General features: G+C 41.8%; 1 protein-coding gene across 4 annotated transcripts in view; it reads left to right on the top strand.

Moving 5' to 3' along the window:
* The window catches only part of trim37 (tripartite motif containing 37), a 31,330-nt gene extending 9,362 nt beyond the window's left edge, over positions 1 to 21,968 (top strand). Inside the window, exons 9-26 of one of the 4 annotated variants that reach the window (XR_005636462.1) lie at positions 1,274 to 1,341; positions 3,036 to 3,160; positions 4,045 to 4,095; positions 5,292 to 5,373; positions 5,558 to 5,634; positions 6,861 to 7,040; positions 7,190 to 7,304; positions 7,454 to 7,645; positions 9,179 to 9,312; positions 9,577 to 9,659; positions 12,544 to 12,774; positions 13,631 to 13,939; positions 14,985 to 15,146; positions 15,810 to 16,011; positions 16,130 to 16,221; positions 17,603 to 17,713; positions 19,532 to 19,805; positions 21,605 to 21,968. Coding sequence is in view for 3 of the 4 variants with exons in the window: in XM_039777716.1 (XP_039633650.1) it covers positions 1,274 to 1,341; positions 3,036 to 3,160; positions 4,045 to 4,095; positions 5,292 to 5,373; positions 5,558 to 5,634; positions 6,861 to 7,040; positions 7,190 to 7,304; positions 7,454 to 7,645; positions 9,179 to 9,312; positions 9,577 to 9,659; positions 12,544 to 12,774; positions 13,631 to 13,939; positions 14,985 to 15,146; positions 15,810 to 16,011; positions 16,130 to 16,221; positions 17,603 to 17,713; positions 21,605 to 21,657 (2,267 nt within the window). In the remaining variant the exon portion in view is untranslated. Of the gene's footprint in view, positions 1 to 1,273; positions 1,342 to 3,035; positions 3,161 to 4,044; positions 4,096 to 5,291; positions 5,374 to 5,557; positions 5,635 to 6,860; positions 7,041 to 7,189; positions 7,305 to 7,453; positions 7,646 to 9,178; positions 9,313 to 9,576; positions 9,660 to 12,543; positions 12,775 to 13,630; positions 13,940 to 14,984; positions 15,147 to 15,809; positions 16,012 to 16,129; positions 16,222 to 17,602; positions 17,714 to 19,531; positions 20,444 to 21,604 lie in introns of those variants that run through there. The other 3 variants (XM_039777716.1, XM_039777718.1, XM_039777719.1) reach the window with 3 other exon arrangements.
* The last annotated feature ends 272 nt before the right edge of the window (positions 21,969 to 22,240 follow it).

The following is a 22,240-nucleotide window of genomic DNA, read 5'->3' as shown; positions in this document are numbered from 1 at the left end:
TTGACGTTATTATCCACCTCAGAAAAACCGTTTACGTAAATGTCATGTCTAGGGTTGCAAATTCCCAGGGGTATTCAAGGGGGAAACTTTTCATGAGAATGAATGGGAATCTATTATATATAGCATCATAAGTGACCAAATTGTAAATCCTTCTAATGGAAATAAAAAAAATAACAATTTAGTTGAGTTGAACTTTAAAGGCGCTGTAGGTAGAAAGCAAAAAAATTAGAGTGAGATCTTTTCCTGCAGCTCTCCCTCTGTCTGCATGTGTAGAACAGCCAATAGGAACGTGCTCTCTCTCTCTGAAATGACATGATTGGCCCAAGTCTCCCGTCACGGGCTACATTTTCTAAAGCCTAAAAAAAAAACAGAGCCAAGAGGAGGTGCAGAAGTCTATTTTTCTCTCAGACCACTTGAATTACAATATGCTGAAAGATTATTATCGCATTTTTGCCCAACAACTCCAAAAATATACTGCCTACCACAGCTTTATTTCAATGAGTTGACTCATTAAACATTCTATTGAACTTTCATTTAACAAAATGACTCGCCTCCAAAATAAAAGACTTCTCTCCTAAAAATAATGTTTCTCTATATCCTCTCCATGGACTTCATAGATGTCTTATCTTCACTATTCAAGCTGAATTTATATTTAATGGGATGCTGGCAGATGATCCGTACATGTGATGGAAGAGTTCTGCTGAATGAAGTTTATGATTACAATTCAGTTAAATGGACATTCTTTTAACCAAAACATGCCATTAAACCTAGTATTGCTTATTTATGTGTATGTCCCCGCAAATAAGCCCCCTGTTAAAAAGATGAGATTTTTAGTTTGAAGTTGTGCAATATTCCCTTAGAAATTGTCCGGATATTTACCCAACCTTTGCAACCCTAGTCTGAATAAAGCCATAAGGGACATTAATGTAAAAGTCACCTTTTGTCTGAAAACAGCTTTATGATGCCAGTGCCAATGGTACGTATTCCATGTCTGAAAAGCGCTCTTGTTGAAGCAAATCACCTTAACCGGCCCAATGTGTCCAAAGGTTGAGACCTTTACCCACAAAATATGCAGGCTCTTTGCTGCAAAGACGAGAGATGCACCTTTTTATAGCTACAGGGCAATATACAGATGAAATATTTATCTGGACTGAGTGGATGCATGCACTTAGTGCCCACAACCTTCACACCCGACCACTTACACTCACCATCCTCCGTCAGGGCTGACATTCATCACAAGTACGCTGAAAATAGAAATGTTCCTCCCCTCTAGGCCAGAAGACATCTTTGACCCAGGAGACGGAGCTGCTGGAGTCTCTCCTGCAGGAGGTGGAGCATCAGGTTGGTAGTCTGCAGCAGCTCAAAGCCTCGATTCATTTAGCTGTACTGCATGGTGTTGTTTTATTGGTGTTTGCTGGGCTGTGTCAGTTGATTCAACACTATGGTAAATGTATGGATGCAGTGTGTTGTGTTGTACTGTTTGATTGCAATAAATTGTAAGATGCATCTTAAATCCCCTCCCGCCTTCAAAAATCCGATTTTATATTTTAATAGTGGGACAGCTGTATTGTAACTATATTTAATACCAAATTACTGTATTTTTGGCAGGCAGAAGAACTACAAGCTGGCGGTTTTAGCGCTGACAATATTTGCTGCTTTAGTTATTTAAGTTGCAAACTGTAAAATCAAAACAATGAGAGAGTTGGGTTCTCTGCAGAGTTGTTGAGAATTCTTATTTCTCTCACATTTTGCAAATGTGTTTTAGTGGAGCTCTAATGCAGTATTTCTGTCATGTCATATTACAAATTAGACCAGCAGGCATGTCACATTTTCAAGCAGCATGTAGTTTGGTTAACTTGGTATAATTTGATGTAGGCTTAAATTGCTATTATATTACAGAAACAGTTTCAGTATTAAGGTGCGTATCCTAAATTAGAGATAGCTTATTGACAGGAAAATAAAGAACATGGCTGGTGATGCTCCTTGTTATTCTTATACTGAAGTGATACCTAGGTCTGTGTAGCTAAAGCCTGAAACATGTTATTCGTCTGTGTCATAGAGCTTCATTGTTGACCAAAAACTTGTGACATGTTCTTTTTTTTTACCATGAACATGGGCACTGTAGTTTCATTTGAGTCAATCCCAAATACACAATCCTGCTGCCGTAAATACTCACCAGAGCACCAAATAGGTATTAATCCACGTCTTAAAATAGTCCCTGACAAATGCATTGTTTACACCCTGTTTGAGTAACGTTTGCTAAAAACTGTAGTGCCCAGCTGAAATAATATTTATTTTTTGTCAGGGCACGCCCTCATACTCTGCTTCTGACTGGCTAGTAGTCCTTACCTAGGTACTATCAGGGCACGCCCTCATACTCTGCTTCTGACAGGCTAGTAGTATTTACTGCACATGTGCGACTCCCAACAAAGATGGAACAGAAGTGTGATGCCTCACTCTGTAGCTAAAACAGAGAGCTCAACACACAGGGTGAAAAGAGGAGCTGCAGCAATGTGCAGTACAACAAAAATATGGTGTTTTCTGAAAATTAAACCATGTAAACCTATTCTGATATAACCTCTAAATACAATTATGAACCTGAAAATGAGCATAATATGAGCACTTTAAAGTATTATGTCTTGAGCCGCAACCAATGGAAATTGGGCTACAGGCAGGATAGGAAAGTCCAAAAGTACTCAGACAGACTAACGCATTGTTAGTTTTGGTCTTTTCATGGGAAACCTCAACATCAAAATATCGCTGAGGCCTCATCCTTTAATAATCCATCAAAACTCACTACATTGAGAGTTTACTCAGGAATGCTTTGATAAAAATCAGTGGGTTTATTTTAATGTTTTCCTACCAACAAATGACATATTTTAGTAATCTTCAGTTACTGGATTAAGGATTCAAATCTGATATTAGTAAAATTGTACTGGATTAAACTATTTTTCCTTCATCCAAGCCAAAAATAATGTGCCATCATTGATGATTTGCCACAACATGCTGATTTTTGCCGTTTGTCTGTTGAACAGCTTCACTCTTGCAGTAAGAGTGAACTGATCTCCAAGAGCCCAGAGATCCTGCTCATGTTCCAGCAGGTCCATCGGAAACCCATGCAGTCCTTCGTCACCACGCCGGTCCCTCCAGACTTCACCAGGTGATCTGGTGTGTGTGTGTGTGTGTGTGTGTGTGTGTGTGTGTGTGTGTGTGTGTGTGTGTGTGTGTGTGTGTGTGTGTGGTGTGTGTGTGTGTGTGTGTGTGTGTGTGTGTGTGTGTGTGTGTGTGTGTGTGTGTGTGTGTGTGTGTGTGTGTGTGTGTGTGTGTGTGTGTGTGTGTGTGTGTGTGTGTGTGTGTGTGTGTGTGTGTGTGTGTGTGTGTGTGTGTGTGTGTGTGTGTAACCCTAAGAGGTGCTGAATCTGGGAACTCTCCAATTAAAATAGAAACTAAAATACTGAAAAATGAAAAGCTGTGTGTATCTGAAACGAACAGAGTACAGTAGATCACCATGAGGAAAAATAACCAAGAGGAGGAAGTCAGCTGGGTTCAGTGGTTGTTGACAAAGAGGATGAGGAGTGCTTTGAAGCAGTTCCAACCACCACTGAATGTATTTCAAGAGCTTTGTCCACTTTGGACCTAAACCTGGAGGACCGAAGCGGTCCCCCCCCCCCAAGATACACCAATACATCAATTATTCACATTTGAAATGCTGAAAACAGAGAATGTTTGGCATTTTTGCTTAATAAATGATTAATCAATCATCAAAATTGTTCTTGAGTAATTTTCTGATAAGCAAATTTGATTTGATTAGATCAGAGTGCAGAGACAACGAAATGAAGTTTGATGTACAGAATAAACCGTAATCTAGAGAACTAGAAGGGCACTCTGAGAGCGCAGACCTCCGCCAAGGCATACCCTATCTCCCAGTGTTATGCAGTGGGGATTTTCCCAGTCTGGAACCCAGTTTTCTGACACCACATACACTATCTTGCAATGTTAACAATGTTCAGTGTGTGTAATCAACCTTCCTCTGTGTGCTTTCAGTGAGCTGGTTCCTGCCTATGACTCCAGCACTTTTGTTCTGGTCAACTTCAGGTGAGTCCTCTTTTTGGTTGTATTTATCGGACAATAAAAAAGACCTCAGGGCTTTTAACATTTCTGTCAGCTGCGTGTGTCTTAGTATATCATCTTGAATTGATTCACACAGCTCTTCCAATCTTTGTTTACATTTAGCTGACATTGTTTGAAGTAGACTTGGTCAGACAACATTCTTATGAACCAGCTGGTTTCGAGCATACTCCACCTTTAGGGGTATCTGAGTTATAATTAAATTAGTTATATACTATGAAAAATACAGTAGTGTGAACGTTGATACAGCATTCACACGGTTGTTACTGTAATTTCTATGTTTTTCGACTCCTACTTCTGCATATTTTGAGCTACAGAAACCATTCAAATGTCAAAATGTACCTCTTAGTATGAAGATGTGTAATGCTCAACTATTGATTGCGGTATCATCTTAGCAATGTGCATTATTACTACTGTCCACACACCTTGTGGGAATAGAGAGTCAGGGGTTCAACTCCTGACTTTTCTGCAGTGCAATGCATTTGGACATCAAGACTTTTCATGCAATTCATTTCACATTTTTGCCTTTCCAGCAGTGCTTTGAAATGTATTTCAGTTGTCAGCATTTACACTGCATTTTACGCAGAAAATGCATTTTCTAGTTATAGTGAAGATCTGTAGGAGAATCATTTGTTTGATGTAGTGTAAATCAGATTTCTGAACAAACTAGAAACTTCTGCTTGTTTCTCTTTATTTAGTTTAGTTTATTGGATTACACAACTACTACAGATTAATATACTATATCTATATATAATATAGTCAAACGATTTGATGGAGAGATGCAAAAAACCCTAAGGTGCTGAATCTGGAAACTCTCCAATGCATACTCCAATTAAAATAGAAACTAAAATACTGAAAAATGAAAAGCTGTGTGTATCTGAAACGAACAGAGTACAGTAGATCACCATGAGGAAAAATAACCGAGAGAAGGAAGTCAGCTGGGTTCAGTGGTTGTTGACAAAGAGGATGAGGAGCGCTTTGAAGCAGTTCCACCCACCACCGAATGTATTTCAAGAGCTTTGTCCACTTTGGACCTAAACCTGGAGGACCGAAGCGGTCCCCCAAGATACACCAATACATCAAAAGAGCGTGTGTATTTACTTGGTGTCCTCAAGGTTTGATATGTGCGTGTCTGATATGTGTGTTTTTGTGTGTGTTTGTAGCACCCTGAGGCAGCGGGCCGACCCAGTCTACAGCCCTCCTCTACAGATATCTGGGCTCTGCTGGAGACTCAAAGTCTACCCAGTGAGTTTCCTTTCTACTGACGTTTTCCATGAAAGTGCCCATATTATGAAAAAATCACTTTTTCTGGGATTTGGGGTGTTATTTTGTGTCTCTGGTGCTTACATACAAACTTTGAAAAAAATCCATCCATGGTGTTCTGAGTGAGATACGGTTTCTGAATGTGTCCTGCCTTGTGTTTCCTCAGGACGGTAACGGTGTGGTCCGTGGAAACTACCTGTCTGTGTTCTTGGAACTGTCTGCTGGACTCCCTGAAACCTCAAAGTATGAATTATTTCTTAATAAATCTCCTGGAAATCTTTCTCTACAGTCTTTGTTTATAGTCAAGTCTGAGGTGAGGTTAAATTAAATGATTTAAAATGGATATATGTTTTTTTTATAAAGCAACATTTGACTAGGAAGACATGACATTTCAGTGACATATGTAATTTTAAATGTGTACATTTCATAAAATAATAATAATTGTAATAATAAGTTTAACCAACTAGCATTTCTGGTGCAGACTAGCGAGGGTAGCACCGTTTAATCACTAATCACTAATATATCAACGTTTAATCACTAATCGCACATATTCGTAGTATCCACTGCCTGAGATATCTTTCTCTGTGCAGCAGAGCTTTATTGTTCCAAACATGTTTCTTCATTACCATGAACACACATAATTTAGTTTATTGTGAGTCAATCCTACATACTATAAGAATAAAATATAAAGGAAAATATTATATATGTGGTAGCCTGGTGGTGAGTAATAGTAAAGTGAATAAACTGTAATGGAAACAGGTTATGTATATATATATGTATATATGTGTGTGTGTATGTGTATATATGTATATGTGTGTGTGTATATGTGTGTGTGTGTGTGTGTGTGTGTGTGTGTGTGTGTGTGTGTATATATGCATGCGCGCGCCTGTTCTTATATTTTATTACTACATTTTAGCTGCTGCACTATTTTATGTCCTAGATTTAAATTAGGTTTTGTTCCACTTCTGCATGATTTTTCTGTAAACACATGTTTTAAGTATATCCGTTAGAGCATATAGAGCTTGACCCGCAGCGTCCTGCTGCTGGAAATACTTCCTAGACTACCTAATGTGTAGAGCATTAATCCTCGATTGACAATAATCCCCGACAGATGCACTGTTTTCTAAGGAACATTTTGCTAGAAAGTACAGTGACCACCAGCTGTTTCAGGGAATCATTTAGCCTTTTTTTTTATGAAAGTATATTTTTATTGGGACTGAAAGCCACAGACAGATTATGAAGGAAAGGACTAGCACATGGGATTTGTTTATAATAATAATAATAATAATAATAATAATAATAATAATAATAATAATAATAAAAATAATAATAAAAATAATAATAAAAATAGAATATTGTTGTTGTTTCTAAGATGACGTTCAGGAGTAGGACAATATGTGTAACCTAAATGAAAAGAGTGTTCAGTAGTTTTCAGTGTGGTACCAATGTAATGTCTTGGTTCTGTGTAGGTATGAGTACCGTGTGGAGATGGTCCATCAGGCCTCCAGTGACCCAACCAAGAACATCATTCGGGAGTTTGCCTCTGACTTCGAGGTTGGTGAATGCTGGGGCTACAACCGCTTCTTCAGACTGGACCTTCTGGCCAGCGAGGGCTACCTGAACATGCAGACGGACACACTGGTCCTCCGGTGCGCTCACACATTACACGCACGCACGCACACACACACACTCTGGAGAGCATGGTCACCTGCATGACTCTTGATATTATAGAAACAAGCAGCGAAGCAGTTGTGTTGTCAAAAGCGTAACGGCGTGTTTTCATGCGTGTGCTGCACAGCTACCAGGTTCGCTCACCCACCTTCTTCCAGAAGTGCAGAGATCAGTACTGGTACATCAGCCAGCTGGAGTCGGCCCAGAGCGGCTACATCCAGCAGATCAACAACCTCAAAGAGGTCCCGTGTTTTTGTGCTTCTATTTATTTGAGTTTTTAAACCTTCAAAGTGAGAACATCAGTCGTTACAAAATCATGTTGCTCACCCAAACATTGTTAAAAGAGAAAGTGTCTATGTATATTTAAAATGTATGTCATTTTTGATTGCAGAGGTTGGCCATCGAGCTGTTTCGCCGTCAGACGTCGCGCAGCTCCTCGCCCCCTGAGATGAGGCTCGCCGCAGGCCCCACAGCCTCTGAAAGAGACCCTCGCTCGGTGAAGAGCGATGACGACATCCAGACCACTTTGACCAACGCTAAAAAAGGCGAAGAAGAAGAGAGGACGCAGCACGATGACTCAAATGTAAGAATGGAATATAATGCATCAGACTGAGTGGGTCCTCCTGGTTAATTGAAGTTGTACATAAGGGCCTGCAAAAGGGGGAAACACAAATTATTGCCTTGTAAAGGCAATAATGTGGTTTCACAGAACATATTGTTAATTTATCAAAACTTGGGGATGTCCCTGTCAAGTGCTTCCAGTACTTTTGATAAGTCTGATCCCATATTTATTGCTTAGCTCTGAGAATATATATCCTCCATCAGGGCTTTACTTTAATGCTTTCCCTCAGTGTTTTGTAGAATACCTGTAGACAGAGGTGTGTCAGTTAAGATCTGTTGTCGAAGGTTGGGACATCATTTGTCCAGCCTTTCTTCATCTTTAGCAAAGTGCACAACAATACAAATATTAAAAAGTGCCGTTTTTTGGCCCTCAGCAGTATTTTTTTAAACCTTATCAACCAAAAACATGTTCACGAATTCCTGTAGATGCAAAATCAGTATTCCTTGTTTTGTTTTTTTCACTGAATGCAGCTCTGCACAGTGCGGAAGAGCATCGCAATTGCTAAAGGGGAAAAAAGGAGCTGTTTTCTCGTAATTGCATTAAAACAATTATATTAAAAGTTCTATTCTCTTTATCTCATAATTACCACATCCAGGTCTTATAATTATGATGTAACATCTCCAATGTTTTCTCCTGAATGCAATGCTCTTCTGTAACTTATTTGAAACTGCTGGCTGTCGTTTGGATCAAAGTGGTCCCAGTGTTTAACTTTAGTGCAATGGGATGTTTATATGGGTTTGTAACCAAAGTGCAATCGGTTACAGCTAGGGTTGGGGGATATATATTGTCCAAACTATGTATGTCTATTGTATATACTTATCTATATTCTTTCTATTGCGATGACAAAAAAACAACCGCCAAACTGCGTTCTGGCAATATTTACATCATTTGAACAAAGCTTTATGTTCCGATCAGCTGGTACTCATGTTTTTTAGACCTTGATTGGACCAGACCCTCATCCTGTGGATATGCTCAGGGCATCCCTATCTCTGTATTTTTGGGACATTTAAATGTTCCTTTGTAAGAAATGGGGATATCTCTACAATTTTTTTGACTCTCTTTGCCAGACCTTCTTCCACAGTGCTGCGGAGGAGGGTCTGGTTAGTCCACACAGCATTCCGGCATGGGAGAAAAACGTGCTCTGGTTTATTGGCATTTCTTTAAACCAATCACAAACAAAAATGCAAAATAGCCTCGGGAAGGAACTTGTTTAGGTGAAACGTGTCAAAAGCTGTTTTAGTCGTGCAACAGAAAACTCAGATTGATAGTCTAGCTAGCTGTCTGGATCCAACCTGCAGGGATCTGAGGAGCAGTTAACCATAGTCCTCACAAATCCACCGGAGTTTCAACTTCCAACACAAACAAAACCGGATATCCGGCTTAAAAGATTGAAATCCGACAGCAACGGAGCAATTGTTGCAATGTTGTGGATATAGACTACTCTAGCATAAAACCACAAGCTTAGTGTGATCATGTCGCCACTGTGTTGTTCAGGAGCTGTCGGACGGTGACTTGGAGGTGGACTGTCTGACCGAAGAGGAGGTGAACCCGCTGGATGGCAGCAGCACCTCTGGGAGCTCCACGGCCACCAGCAACACCGAGGAGAACGACATAGATGAGGAGACCATGTGAGTAGAATTTCTCCCGTTCTCGTAATGTGACGTACTGTCAAAGTTCCAGAAAGTGTAATCATTTATTCACTTTGCCGTGACTCTTTAAAAAAAATAATGTATAGCAGTGATCAGAACATAAAGGCCTCAGTTCCCTCCCTAAGCTGTGGCAGAGAGGCAGTAACACAAAGTGGGCAATTTTGTACCTGCCTACCTGTAATACAAGTTGTTATTTTCATAATTACTGAATGCATCACTATTTGTTTGTGTATATTTGCACAGGTCAGGAGAGAATGATGTAGACTTCATTGGGAACCTGGAGGCTGAAGAAGGAGAGCTTCCTGATGACTTGGCGGGAGCAACAGGTATAATTCATACACCATTATAAATATATAATTTATTATAAATGTAAATCCTGCCATTATTTCCCCTGTTTTGTAGGAAGTAGCTCAGAAGAGATCCTTCTCTCTGTTTGTTAGCAGATACTTTATCTCAAAAACTTGTCAGCAGAATTCAGCTTGGTGGAAAGTTTGGCTTCCACATCTGCATAACTTCAAGAGCCTGTGTGGCATAAATGTTGTTATTTGCCCATTTCCTCGAGGGTCCGCACAGACAAACTTTGAACGTCAGCATGCAGCCCAAGATGTATGACCACATCGCATCTACACCTTTGCGAAGATATACATGCAGACACTCCATGTGGCCATTTATTGACCGAGCTTCACATTCACACTCATAAATCTTAAAAAGTGATTGCAGAATAATGTTTTCATGGATTTAATAACTTAAAGACATGGTACATAACATATTAGATATTTCCCCCATTTATTACTGATTTTAGAATGGCCAATTCCCACTGCACTGCAGTCCTTGTCACTCCTACCGTTGGCCTCAGGAGGCTGTGCGCTCCATGTAAAGCTTAGATCAAGCTTAAATCAAGCCCGACCCTGCCCGAGCCCGTGCACGTTGTGTCCGAGCCTGGCCCGGCCAGACACAATAACTGTAATCATGAGCACGAGCCCGATTTTAAGCCCGACAATTTTTTAATACGTGGGCTGTTATAACTGACGATCTCAACTACACTTCCGAGTTGGTTGAACTGCAGAAATCTGTTTAGAAGGGGTATGCTTGGAGAAGTAACAAAAGAGGACGTTGAAGGCTGACTGTCATCTTTTCTGCCACGGCGAGCCTGCTTCATGTGTCTGCTCATCATCCAAGTCCCCGTTTTTTTGCTGTCGTAGGCGAGCAGCGCGCCGCACTTAATGCACTCCACAAAGCCAACACATATGTTGTCACTGCCCACGACTTGTTTAAAATTGTTCCATACCTCCGACTTTCCTCCAAATTTGCTCAAAGTTAATTCTCCTGTTTCTCTTTTTTTCTTTACATCTTCAAGCTCCATGTAATACAGCACACAGCGTGTGAGTGGAGGAGACGCTGCACACGATTATGGCATAGCTTTCTCCCCACCCAATTAGGCTAATAAAGTAATCATTAAAAAAACACAAATGCTTGATCAAGGGCCCGGCCCGGCCCAAGGATAGTGGCGGGAAATATCGGCCGGTCGGGTCGGGTCGGGTCAAGCTGCCAGCGATGAGCTTACACACAAAGCCCACTGTACAGTTGGTGCACAAACCAACCAGTATGAATTACCAGTACAGGAGTCAGGATGAAAACTCTGACATGAATGCAACCAATAATGATTTGTATTTAACTTTCTGTGCTTAGCTGCTGTTAGGGGTAACTAAAAATGTCTGGTTTCTGGTGAACTGCTTTAACAGCAGTTATACACTATCTTTATTACTGTTTAATCTGCCGATTATTTGATCAGCTGATTTAAAATAAGAAGATGGTAAAAGAACATGTCCATCACAGTTTCCCAGAGCCGGAGGTGACTTCTTTTTGAAGTTGTTGCAAAAGCCAAAGAAAAGCAACAAATCCTTAGGTTTGTGAAGCCGTAACTATCAAATATTTAATGTCCCGCCTCAAATAAAAGCCTCGCTTTCTCTTCAGTTGAGGCAAATAAAAGCCTCTGCCACTATTTGAGATTTTACGGAACCAAATCTATTTTTGTTGTTTGGCAGCTGTACAAGCAGAACATAGTGATACGATAGTGGGCCTCAGAGCAGCTCCTCCAGTGTGTTTGACTGTTGGTGTTGAAAAAGGCATGAAGAGGATGAGTCATTGTTGGTGCACTGTACCCGCTTTGCAGCGTTCAGATATAGAAACACTTGGTGTGTGTGTGTGTGTGTGTGTGTGTGTGTGTGTGTGTGTGTGTGTGTGTGTGTGTGTGTGTGTGTGTGTGTGTGTGTGTGTGTGTGTGTGTGTGTGTGTGTGTGTGTGTGTGTGTGTGTGTGTGTGTGTGTGTGTGTGAGAGAGTGTGTTCACTCTGTTCGATGTAAGAGTCAAGCTCAGCATAACCTTGCTGCACATTCTTAAGGTCCCACAGTTTCGTGATATTTTTTTTTTAAAATTTATTTATTTTTTTACATTTTTTTATAATGAAGTTTTGTTGCTGTTAAACCAATAAAGTTTAGCCTCGTTTTATCATATCACGTTTTATCTGGAAATTAACATTTACTGAGATTGAGCTGGAACCCGGCCAATCGGAGAGAATCCCTTCTGTTTTACTGATCATTAAAAAGCATTTGTGCTCAAATAACAGGTGGAGAAAAGATAACAAAGGTTTATTATGTATTCTACTCAAGTCACACGATTTGCGATAGTCAGGTCTGCGTGGAACATTTTCAATGTATGCAAAGCAGGCGTATAAGTAGCGTAGATGAGAAATAACAAGAAAAAGTTGTGGTGGGAAAAGAAACTTGAATTAACAGTTACTCTACAGAGACCTCAATGAGGAGTGAGTGCACCACAAAGTTATCCAAACATCTAATAAAACCTCAGTATTCTAGTATTCAGTATTCTGGACTCAAAAACGAATACTTTGATGAAGAAAAGTATCAAAGCCGTAGATGGATTAATAAGATCTCTTTATTTACACAAGAGGTCTGAGACTCGTCTCTGCAGAGAAGGTTCTAAAAATCTTACTTCAATCCCCTCTGTCTTATACCAGAGCATTACCTTATCTGATCTTTGCACCATGTTGAAGTCCTTAAGCAATGTACCAAAAGACATTATTCCTTGGTCCATGGATTATTACCATATAAGAAGATATGCTATATGCTATAGCTATAACCATGAAGAAGAGTACAACCCTAAGTGAACCATATACACTCTTATCTTCTGCAGGTGGATCCAGCTCCATTTCCTTGTGTGCCTTACATCGCAGCGCTGCTGCCCCTCGCAGTGGCAGTAGTAGTGGAGCTGCGTCCGGTGGTGCTGTTGGTCAAGGCAGCAACAGTCTCCTGGACATCGACCCGGTCATTCTGATCCAGCTGCTGGATCTGAAGGAGCGTAACAGCGTGGAGTCTCTGTGGGGCCTCCAGCCTCGGCCTCCCGTATCTCTGCTGCACAGCCAAGGTCTGTAAACACACACCGCTCTCATATAACAACAAATCATTCCAGCTAAACCGAGAATCAATACTCGCACACAATGTCCCTCCAAAACAAGAATAATCCCTTTGGAGGATAACCGTTGTACTGCAGCTATAGACAGACTGAGGTTCATCTTTTAAAGGTACACAGCTGTTGTATTCACTCGACCCCTTTTTTTTAAGGAAAACAAATGCATTTTTCATTTAATTTCTCTCCAGTGATTGAGACCATCTACCGATATTGGTAATGTGTTATACCCGTGTAGAGGTGGCTGAGGCAGAAACATTAAATTAAATCAACCTGCCCAAAACTCAAGCAGCCACAGAGAGAGAGTTGAATATAAAGACTCAAAGAGCTAGAACTTCAGCGTGGATTATGCCATCTTAACAAACAAAAGAAATCTAACAAGGGCGGTAACTATCAAAAGAAACCAAACCAAATTACAAAAACCTTTTGACAGAGAACGATATTAAAGGTGCCCTGTGATTGTAAGTAGCATGTATGTATGGAGCAATTTTTAGTTTTGTGTGTGTGTCTCAATGCAAAAGTTGTGCGACCTGTTGAACTAAAGAAGTGTTTAAAAGAACTTCACTCAAATGAAGTGTGTTCATGTAATGGGGATCATAGCTGGGTGGCAGCATGGTTCGGTAGTTAGAAAGAACATTTTGTAACCAAATACTGACCGATTGGATTCTTGATTGTATGATTGATGAACTTTGAGATTGCCTTGAGATGTGAACGAAGGAGAGATTCAATTGTCAGCAGGTTCTTCAGTTCTTTCTAAAGGATGCATTTTCTTCAGCTGCTCTCATTTCTTGTTCCTGTTTCTCGTCTCTTCCAGCTCATCCTCACTCCAGGAAAGAACGAGAGCGGCGGCCTCAGGTGGTGCGACGATCGGCTCCAGACTCGGGGGTCCTGATCCGCCTCAAGGCTCAGATGGCAGAGGTCCGCAGCAAGATGTCTGACGTCAAGAGTCAAGTGCTGGAGGCTCGGGGGACTGGAGAGACCAGGCCTGGCCTATCGGGGGGCTTCAGCGTGGAGGAAGCCCCCTCTCATCATGCTGATCCAGAGTTGTCAGCTTGTCGTAAGCCCAGTGAGCTGGAGCTGCTGGGGAGGGCAGCTGCAGCTCGGTCCAGGCCCTGCCGCCCCGGTGAGGACTGCTACACTGCTGATAATGATGTTAAGCTGCTATAACGCTTCAGTGCTTTGAGTGTTCCAGTGTTACTTCATAAGCACAAGCTGAAAATCCTCCCATTATCCAGCTACACCCACGTCAGGTAGCCTCTGTGATTCTCATAATCTTTCTTTTTGAAGAAGAGAGTGCTTGTTTTGAGTTTTAAAAAAAATGCCAGAAAATGGCAAGCTGTGCAAAAACGATGCAACTTTTACGTTTTCACAGAATTTCATCTGTAAAATTTGAGTTCATAACTTGAGATCCGTCAGCCTCCAGAGAAACCAACATCTCCGGTCTCTGCGGTTTGTTCTTGAATGTACTGTAGCGAGCGAAGGAGCGCGAGCTGTACCCAAAATGCTCTGCCCCCCTAAATACACCGCACAGTGTGTACGTAACCCACTACTAACAAATATGTCCCATAGATCTCAAGAGCTCACACTCAACACTGCAAACAGTATCAACAAATACTGTAACATCTTAAAAACATTACAGCCCAAATGGGCATTTAGATACATAACAGCCCCACATGAATTAAAAAAGGAGTTCACCAAAGTTTATGGGATACATCATCTGCAGACACGGTTGAAGGTCAGTATTTGTTGCTTCTGTAGCTCCAACAAACCTGACATCAATATAAGAGCAGATCTCATAATCATCGTTATCTAAACCATGTATCATTGTCTGCTGCGACTCATTTCTCACAATTGATTTTAAAAGGGTACAGTTTAGTGTATTTGCCTCCCAGAGATATCTCAATGTTCTTCGGCTTCCATATGAGCCTGAGATACTGAGACTGGAACCCCGATGACTATTTAGTCCCAGGCCCCCAGGAAGTGCTCCAGGCTTTGAACACTGTATCCAGTTCTCATAATACATCCATTCTTTAGACTAGTCTAAAGATGACGAGGCTCACAGGACTCGTGCAGGCAGAGTCAATATCTAACATGTTATTCTACAGTTATAAGGGGTCAATCGATCTGAGGTAATTGCATATTTGTCTCTATTTTTGTTCTGTGTGCAGCCAGGAAATCTCTGTCTCCTGTCCTGGACAGCAGCACCAGCAGCAGCAGCTCTCTGGTGGTGAAGAGGAGGAGTCCAGAGGGGATAGAGAAGGACCTGAGGGGGGGCGATGTGGCCACAGAGCTCAGCCTGCATCTTAAAGACGGGCTGGGAGGTGCAGACGGTCAGTAGTTTGTTTGTAGTACATAGAAGTAGTATATACCCAACTCAATTTATTCATATAGCACCTTTAATTCAAGCATGCAGCCCAAAGTGCTTTGCAGAACAAAATGGTAACACAAATGGGGGGAAAAACAAAAGCAAAAAAACAAACGATAACATTTTTTAAGCAAGACTAAAAATGACAACAATAAGACAATAAAATGTTAAAAAAATGACCAGATTAAAGCAACAGAATAAAATGAACTCCAGGGTTAAATATTGATTTTTTTAAAAAACAATCATTGACACTGGTAGGCAGGTAGCTAGAACAATACATGAATAACAGAATTCAATGCAAATGGAATACAAAACACCAGGTTATACAATTTTACAAACATTCTCGTTCGCATTTCCCTCCCCACCTACTCACGATAATTCACAAATATGTGCAAAGTTGCAGCAATAAAATGATCAGGGGTCATTCCCACATCCTAAAACCAGTTTGTGGATCCTGCAGTATTACTCCAGCTGGACGTGATGGATCATATTTTACACGCCTCCACCCGCGCCGCCCCTTACATGTTTTTAACGCAGGCCTGTTTTCGGTCTCTACACCCACTCAGTTTTGCCTGGATGAAAAACAAAACAAGACTTGATGTTTTCCCGCTGTGTTACTCTGCTCCAGGTGGGCTGAAGGCTGACACCGCCCAGGGCCCCCTTGTGTCTCTCGGCGGCTCCTCCTCAGAGCAGCAGGCTTCAACCTCCAAGCAGCAGTATTCGGTGGAGCAGCAGCTGTACGGGGCCTCGGGGTCTAGGGACGACATCTTCTCCTTGGGGGGGCCGAGCTACGTGACTGCCAGCAAGAACTGTGGCAGTAGGACCCTGGGGTGCGTCTCAGGGACTAATCACACACAGGAACAACGTAGTCGGAGAGAACTCTACTCGTCTTTTTTATCTTCCTGCCCGGCCTCTCACAAACACTCCTCCGTGTCTATCTTCCTGCAGGGCAGCCATGTTGCAGTGTGAACCTGAAAGCTCAGGGAACTCCCATCATTCCCTGCTGGAGGGGCCGTCTGCACAGCCACAGTCAAATGAAGGTCCGTTTAACCTCTAACCTCAGGAGTTTTTTGTTTTTTTAGCATGCACAGCAATCACAAAAAGGCAGCCAGTTAGCTTAGCAAAAAGCCTAGAAACGGGGAAACCGGTAGCCTGGCTCTCTCCAACAAAAACAAAATCAACTTAGCAGCACCTCTAAAGCTCTCTAAATAACCCGTTATATCTTATTTGTTTATTACTTTCAAAAACTGAAGTGTTGCCAAGAAACTCCCGCACACTGTCTAACTTGCAAAAAGAATAATACATTTAATAGTAGGCAACGTTTCGGTACTAAACCATCATCAGTATCTTCCTGAGAAGCCATCTTTTGTAGGAGGTAACTGTTTTCCTGCACCAATCGACAACGTCCACATGAAAAAAAGGCATAGATACATAACATTCATTCACATTTCTTGGCAACTTTGACCTACTCTCTCCGACGCACCTCTCTCACGTTATAGATGTGCAAAGTATTTTTCTGTACTGAAAAACTGTAGTGGAAAAACGACATTTTGCTGCTTACGGTTTTGTACTGGGCTATTTCTTGGCTGGGACCAATAACTTCCTGGAGTCTCCGCTGGTTGCTCTGAGCCAAGAAAATAGTCCGGCAAGCTAAGCTAACCGGCTAACCGGCTGCTGGTTAAGGCCTTTAAAGTGCTCATATTATGCTCATTTTCAGGTTCATAATTGTATTTATAGGTTATATCAGAATAGGTTTAAATGGTTTAATTTTCAGAAAACACCATGCTTTTGTTGTACTGCACATTGCTGCAGCTCCTCTTTTCACCCTGTGTGTTGAGCTCTCTGTTTTAGCTACAGAGTGAGGCATCACACTTCTGTTCCATCTTTGTTGGGAGTCGCACATGCGCAGTACCTAGGTAAGGACTACTAGCCAGTCAGAAGCAGAGTATGAGGGCGTGTCCTGACAGTACCTAGGTAAGGACTCATAGCCAGTCAGAAGCAGAGTATGAGGGCGTGTCCTGACAGAACCTAGGTAAGGACTACTAGCCAGTCAGAAGCAGAGTATGAGGTCGTGCCACGCTAGCAGCTAGGCGAGCATTATAACATGTGTTACAAAGTGACCATGTTTGTCTCTGAAGTAAAGGCTGGACTACAACAGAGCTGTTTGGAGCAGGTTGTGAACAGTGTTTTCTGTTGGAGATGGTAAGTCCCTTTTGGGGGGACTTTGGGCTTTTTCACTTTGTAAACTTATAATGTGCACAAAAAAGATGTATAACACTATAAAGGAAAGGAGAAAAAGCCCAAAAGCATAATATGAGCACTTTAATATCAAATGGACAGACATAAGATTGGTAAAAAAATACTTGACTATGAATATTTGAACAGGTCTGATAATCTCATCCTCTCTTGTCCTGTCTGCAGATCAGTCGCCGTCTGTCCTGGTGGCCGCAACGAGCAGCGACAGTGACTCTGAGGACGAGGCCCTGCAGAGCAACAACTCTCGCTACGACAACCAGACTCCTCCCTGCACAGGTACACACACACACACACACACACACACACACACCCACACCCACACACACACACAGTCAAATATAAACAGTCAAAGCTTCTTTGCACTGTGTGTAAGTTTTGGGATGTCCTACATTTGTCAGACAAACGTGGTGAAACCTTGGGGTGTGCTGTGAGACGCATCCGCCAACAGCTGATTTAGAGCTTCGGTGTCTAAATTAAAGACGAAAATCCCCAAAATGAGAGTGGAATGAAACGTTGAATATGTATGCCAGAAAAAAACAGGTTTCCACCCAAATTTAGAGCAAATGTTAACCAAATTTCCAGAAACTAGGCAACTACTTTTATGTGGATATCAGGAGGTGGTCCATCGAGATCAACAGTAGGCGGGGCTAATTTTTGTGTCCGCTGCATTTAAAAAAAAAAAAAAAAACACTGCAGAGAAAGGGGACCCAACAAGATGACGTAATTAAAAGAGCGAACGATAGTCGAGTGAAAAAAACAATGTTGGAACGGTGATGGATTTGTTTGTAACCTTTCTCACATTATTCATGAAACGGTCTCCTCTGATGTTTTCAGCTCTTCAGTCATCATTTATTCACTAAGCCGGTTTCTCTCAAACATGGTCACATTGTGCTTTTGTCGACACACCAACTTTCCCACCTTTGCGAAGAATAAAAACGTTGCGATATTTCGTCTTTTTTTAATTTATTTATTTTAATTTCCGTCTTTTCCACTCAGATTATTTTACGCGCAGGAGGATTTAAAACTCAATTTGCTGATAGATGCTAAAACTTTCCTCTGTTTCACCGTTCCCCCTGCAGCACCCACGATATCTTTCACATCATCCCTCTTTCGTTTCGCCATGTTTACAGTTCACAGAGCGCTCTACGCTCCTGTTGGTCAAAGTCCCGGGCGTGAGGACATGTCGTGGAAGGCAATCAAACTCTCTAACGTGGGAGTCTTTCTGTCGTCTACTACCACTCGGGTTGGGCATCGTTTGGTTTTTAACGATTCTGATTCTGATTCTTCCTTCCGATTCCGGTTCTCATCGATTCTCGTTCCCGATTCTTTGAGCGGTGGAGTTGAAACGGGTCACATGCTTATTTTCACAAATAAGAAGAAAGTTTTATTTTGATTCAGTGTTGGTTTGCAGTTTACCGGGCTTTTTCAACGTAAACTAAAGCCACACTAGAGCGCCGCTTACTGCGCTCCACGGCTGCAGCACAACAAGCGCCTGGCCGCTACGGAAACCTGAACCTGCGCATGTTGAATTGGGAAGTGATGATCAGATTTGAAACTAAATCCTCCAAACGATCCCAACAAAGAAACGGTTCTACTGGAATCGTAACTTTTGACAACGATTCCAAAGTAGGAATCGGTTCTCGATGCCCGAGCGTGGCTACGCCACACTTGACGAGATAGAAGGATGGATTGACGCGGCCCGCGGGCGTTGTCGTCCCCGATCCAAGCGGACACCCTGCGGCGGCCGGGTGGGACTAGAATCAGGCTCATATTCTGTCTTTTTAGGTCTTCAACTTAATCGGGTGTGTGTTTTCGTACAAAAGAAGCTTTACATAAAAACCTCATTAGAGCTGAATATTTGATTTGGGTGGTCATTTACATTTAAAAGGGTTATAAATCTAGTTCAAGTCAATTGCAGCACACCACAGTCAACTTAAAAAAAAAAAAAGGTGAATCAGGTCAAGCCCTGTTTACATGTCTTGTTCAGACGCCTTCATTGTATCCACCCCCTCACAATATGTGGATGTACTTTTTATTTTTTTTTGTACACGCACTTTTGTTTCCATGAGTTATTCCTCCTCTTCCTTCTTCCAGGAGAGCAGCTTCTGTCTGATGACATGAGTCTGCCTGCTGACAGGTGATTCCCTCTGAAACACACTGCTTTATCCTCAGCGGCCACACGGCGAAGCAATAGCGGCCCGGAGACGGCCCGCAGGCTTAATGTTGCACCCACCTGTAGAGTAGAACCTGCTTGTTATGCATGAAGACGACTCAACGACTCCCAGACCTTTCCTTTGGTGTCCTGAATCTTTTCAGAAATGACAGAAACCATAACGACGGCCAGTATTTCAGCTGGCCAACAGTTCAGGTGACCACATAATAGCAATGTCATTAATATTGTGTGAATACAGTGGAACTGAACCAACATTTCAATCTTTTCACCTTCTTTTAACCTTTTGATTTTCACCGTATTTCTTGCATTATCTTTCTAATGCAACGTTCTGTCGGTTCTTTCATGGACCGTTCAGTAAATACTTCAGAGGAAAACATGCAAGTGTGCATGTTTGTGCAATGATTGAATCTCCGCTGGTTTTATTTTGCAAACCCTAACCCTTACATTTGACCTGAGCTACAGGGCATTTAGTCACTTTAATTCACTTTAATCTGCGCACATCTGCACACCCTCTCAGTGTATAAATGCTTTTGTAAATCAAGTCCACGGCATATTTGCAGGAGTCTGGGCAGAAACAGCCTGTCGATAGGAGCTCAGTGTTTTTATAACGGCTTGCTGTTGATGTTGCGTTCAGTCTGTCTGGGCTTTAGTCTCCACACCTACTCGTCTTCATCCAGCCATGTCCCTGCCACCACCCAGCGTCGCCGCCAAAAAGACGATTCACTCCTCAAATGCTCAGTTTAAAGGAATACGCCACCGTTTGTTGAAATAGTTCTTATCACGGTCTCCCCTGGCTGTAGATAGGTGGGCCAACGCATTTTTTGTCTCAGTGCAAGTAATTAGGTTGTTTTTTTTGTCTTTTGTTGGCTCACTTTTACTCACAACATGCTAACCAGCAACATAGGATTCCATTCACTACGCTAAGCTAACTAGCGGCGGCGCTGCCGGTGTTGCACCGGACTAAAACAATGCATGCACAAAAAATGCGTTGGCCCCCCTATCTACAGCTAGGGGAGACCGTGATGAGCCCTATTTCAATAAACGGTGGCGTATCCCTTTAATGGGACGCTGCAGCCTTCGTCTCTGAGGTGAACCTTCCTTTAGAGCTCGTTTCTGGTAATTCGTGTAAAGCTCTTCCCTCTGAATAACCACAACAGCCGCCGCCACGTCTGTCTTTATGTGACATTTGAAAAGGTTAAATGATCGCTGAATCCCACAGATTATGAAAGTGCTGCTTTGAGGTCTGTGGGCGGAAACTCTGAAGCATGCTGCAGATCAGACTCGACAAGGTCCAAGCAGGTGTTCTAGCTTCACATCTGTCTCGGAGATCACTGAACAAACATTACCACACACTTCATACTCGCTAGAGTGGCTAAAAGAGCCACAAGTTGGAATAAGTCTGAGGAAAAAGTGCAAGATCCACCTCCCCCTTTATTATAAACTCCTGTTTTGAACATTCTTTACATTACATTCTTTCTGCCAAGAGATGTTTGTGATTTTTAATTGTTTAATTTGTCCTTCCTGTGGACACCACAGCCCGTCAGACCGATCTCTCCAAACTTGGACAAATAAGACCAAACCTGTCCGGTTGTATACCGCAAGAGATAAGAGAAAAAAGCTTTTTGTAATTTTGGGTGAACAGACTTCAAGTTGAAACTGCGGCGCATTGAAGAGCTTGACAGCAAAATCAGTGTGATTATGTAACGTGCTTTGTGCTGCACTGATGGCTCACAGCTTCACTGGCTTTTCTTCATGAATATATATACATTTTTTCCACCTGAATACTCCCAAAAAAACGGCTGCTTACTTAGTTTAAGTGCAACATGCTGGGAAGTTAAAGACCTTTCTGTATTTTGTTAAGACTGTGAACCATTCCCTCTTCATTGAGCCACATCTTATTATTATTATTATTTAGAAGGTCACTTAATCTTTGGATCAAAGAATAGACATTATGGTACACTTGTACATTAGCTTACGTTGTAAATATCTTACAGTATGTTCAGACGTGGAGCTTGCTGAAAGTGCATGGCTTTACCGGCTGGACTGAAGGAGGACCGAAGACGCGTAAAGTCGAACCGAAATCATCGGCTAGAGCGAAGTTAACGTTTGAGAAGTGTTCATCTCTCCAGTCCTCTTGATCATGTGGTTTTTGTTACCGTTGCTTTACATGTTTTTTCTTGTACATGATGGAGGCTCTCACCAGTTATTAACCTTTAACTCTTATTTGTGCTTCTTGTGTCAAACGCTGCTTTCTTTCTTTCTTTTTTTTTTTTGAATGTTCCCAGAATGCACTGCATTATTCGATGTGTACATTCCCCTTTATTGTGTAATAAATAAAATGTTTTACCAACCTGGAAATGACCATGTTCTCGTGTCCTCTGTGTCCCTCGGTCATGTCTGAATGTTAAAATGTAGAATTAGGATTTGTACATAAAGATCAGAGGCTAATTCTTATAGATTTATGGTTTTGGCAGTGTTACCGGTTTTTCTCTTCCTGCCCAGTTAGCAGTGGTGGGAAGTAACTAAGTACATTCACTCAAGTACTGGACGTTCGTGCAGTTTCATGGTACTGTACTCAAGTATTTCCGTTTTATGCTACTTTATAATTCCGCTCCAATACATCTCAGAGG

This window comes from Perca fluviatilis, chromosome 16, assembly GCF_010015445.1.
Source record: "Perca fluviatilis chromosome 16, GENO_Pfluv_1.0, whole genome shotgun sequence".
Classification (NCBI taxonomy): Eukaryota; Metazoa; Chordata; class Actinopteri; order Perciformes; family Percidae; genus Perca; species Perca fluviatilis.
This window is presented reverse-complemented; position numbering and strand designations above follow the sequence as displayed.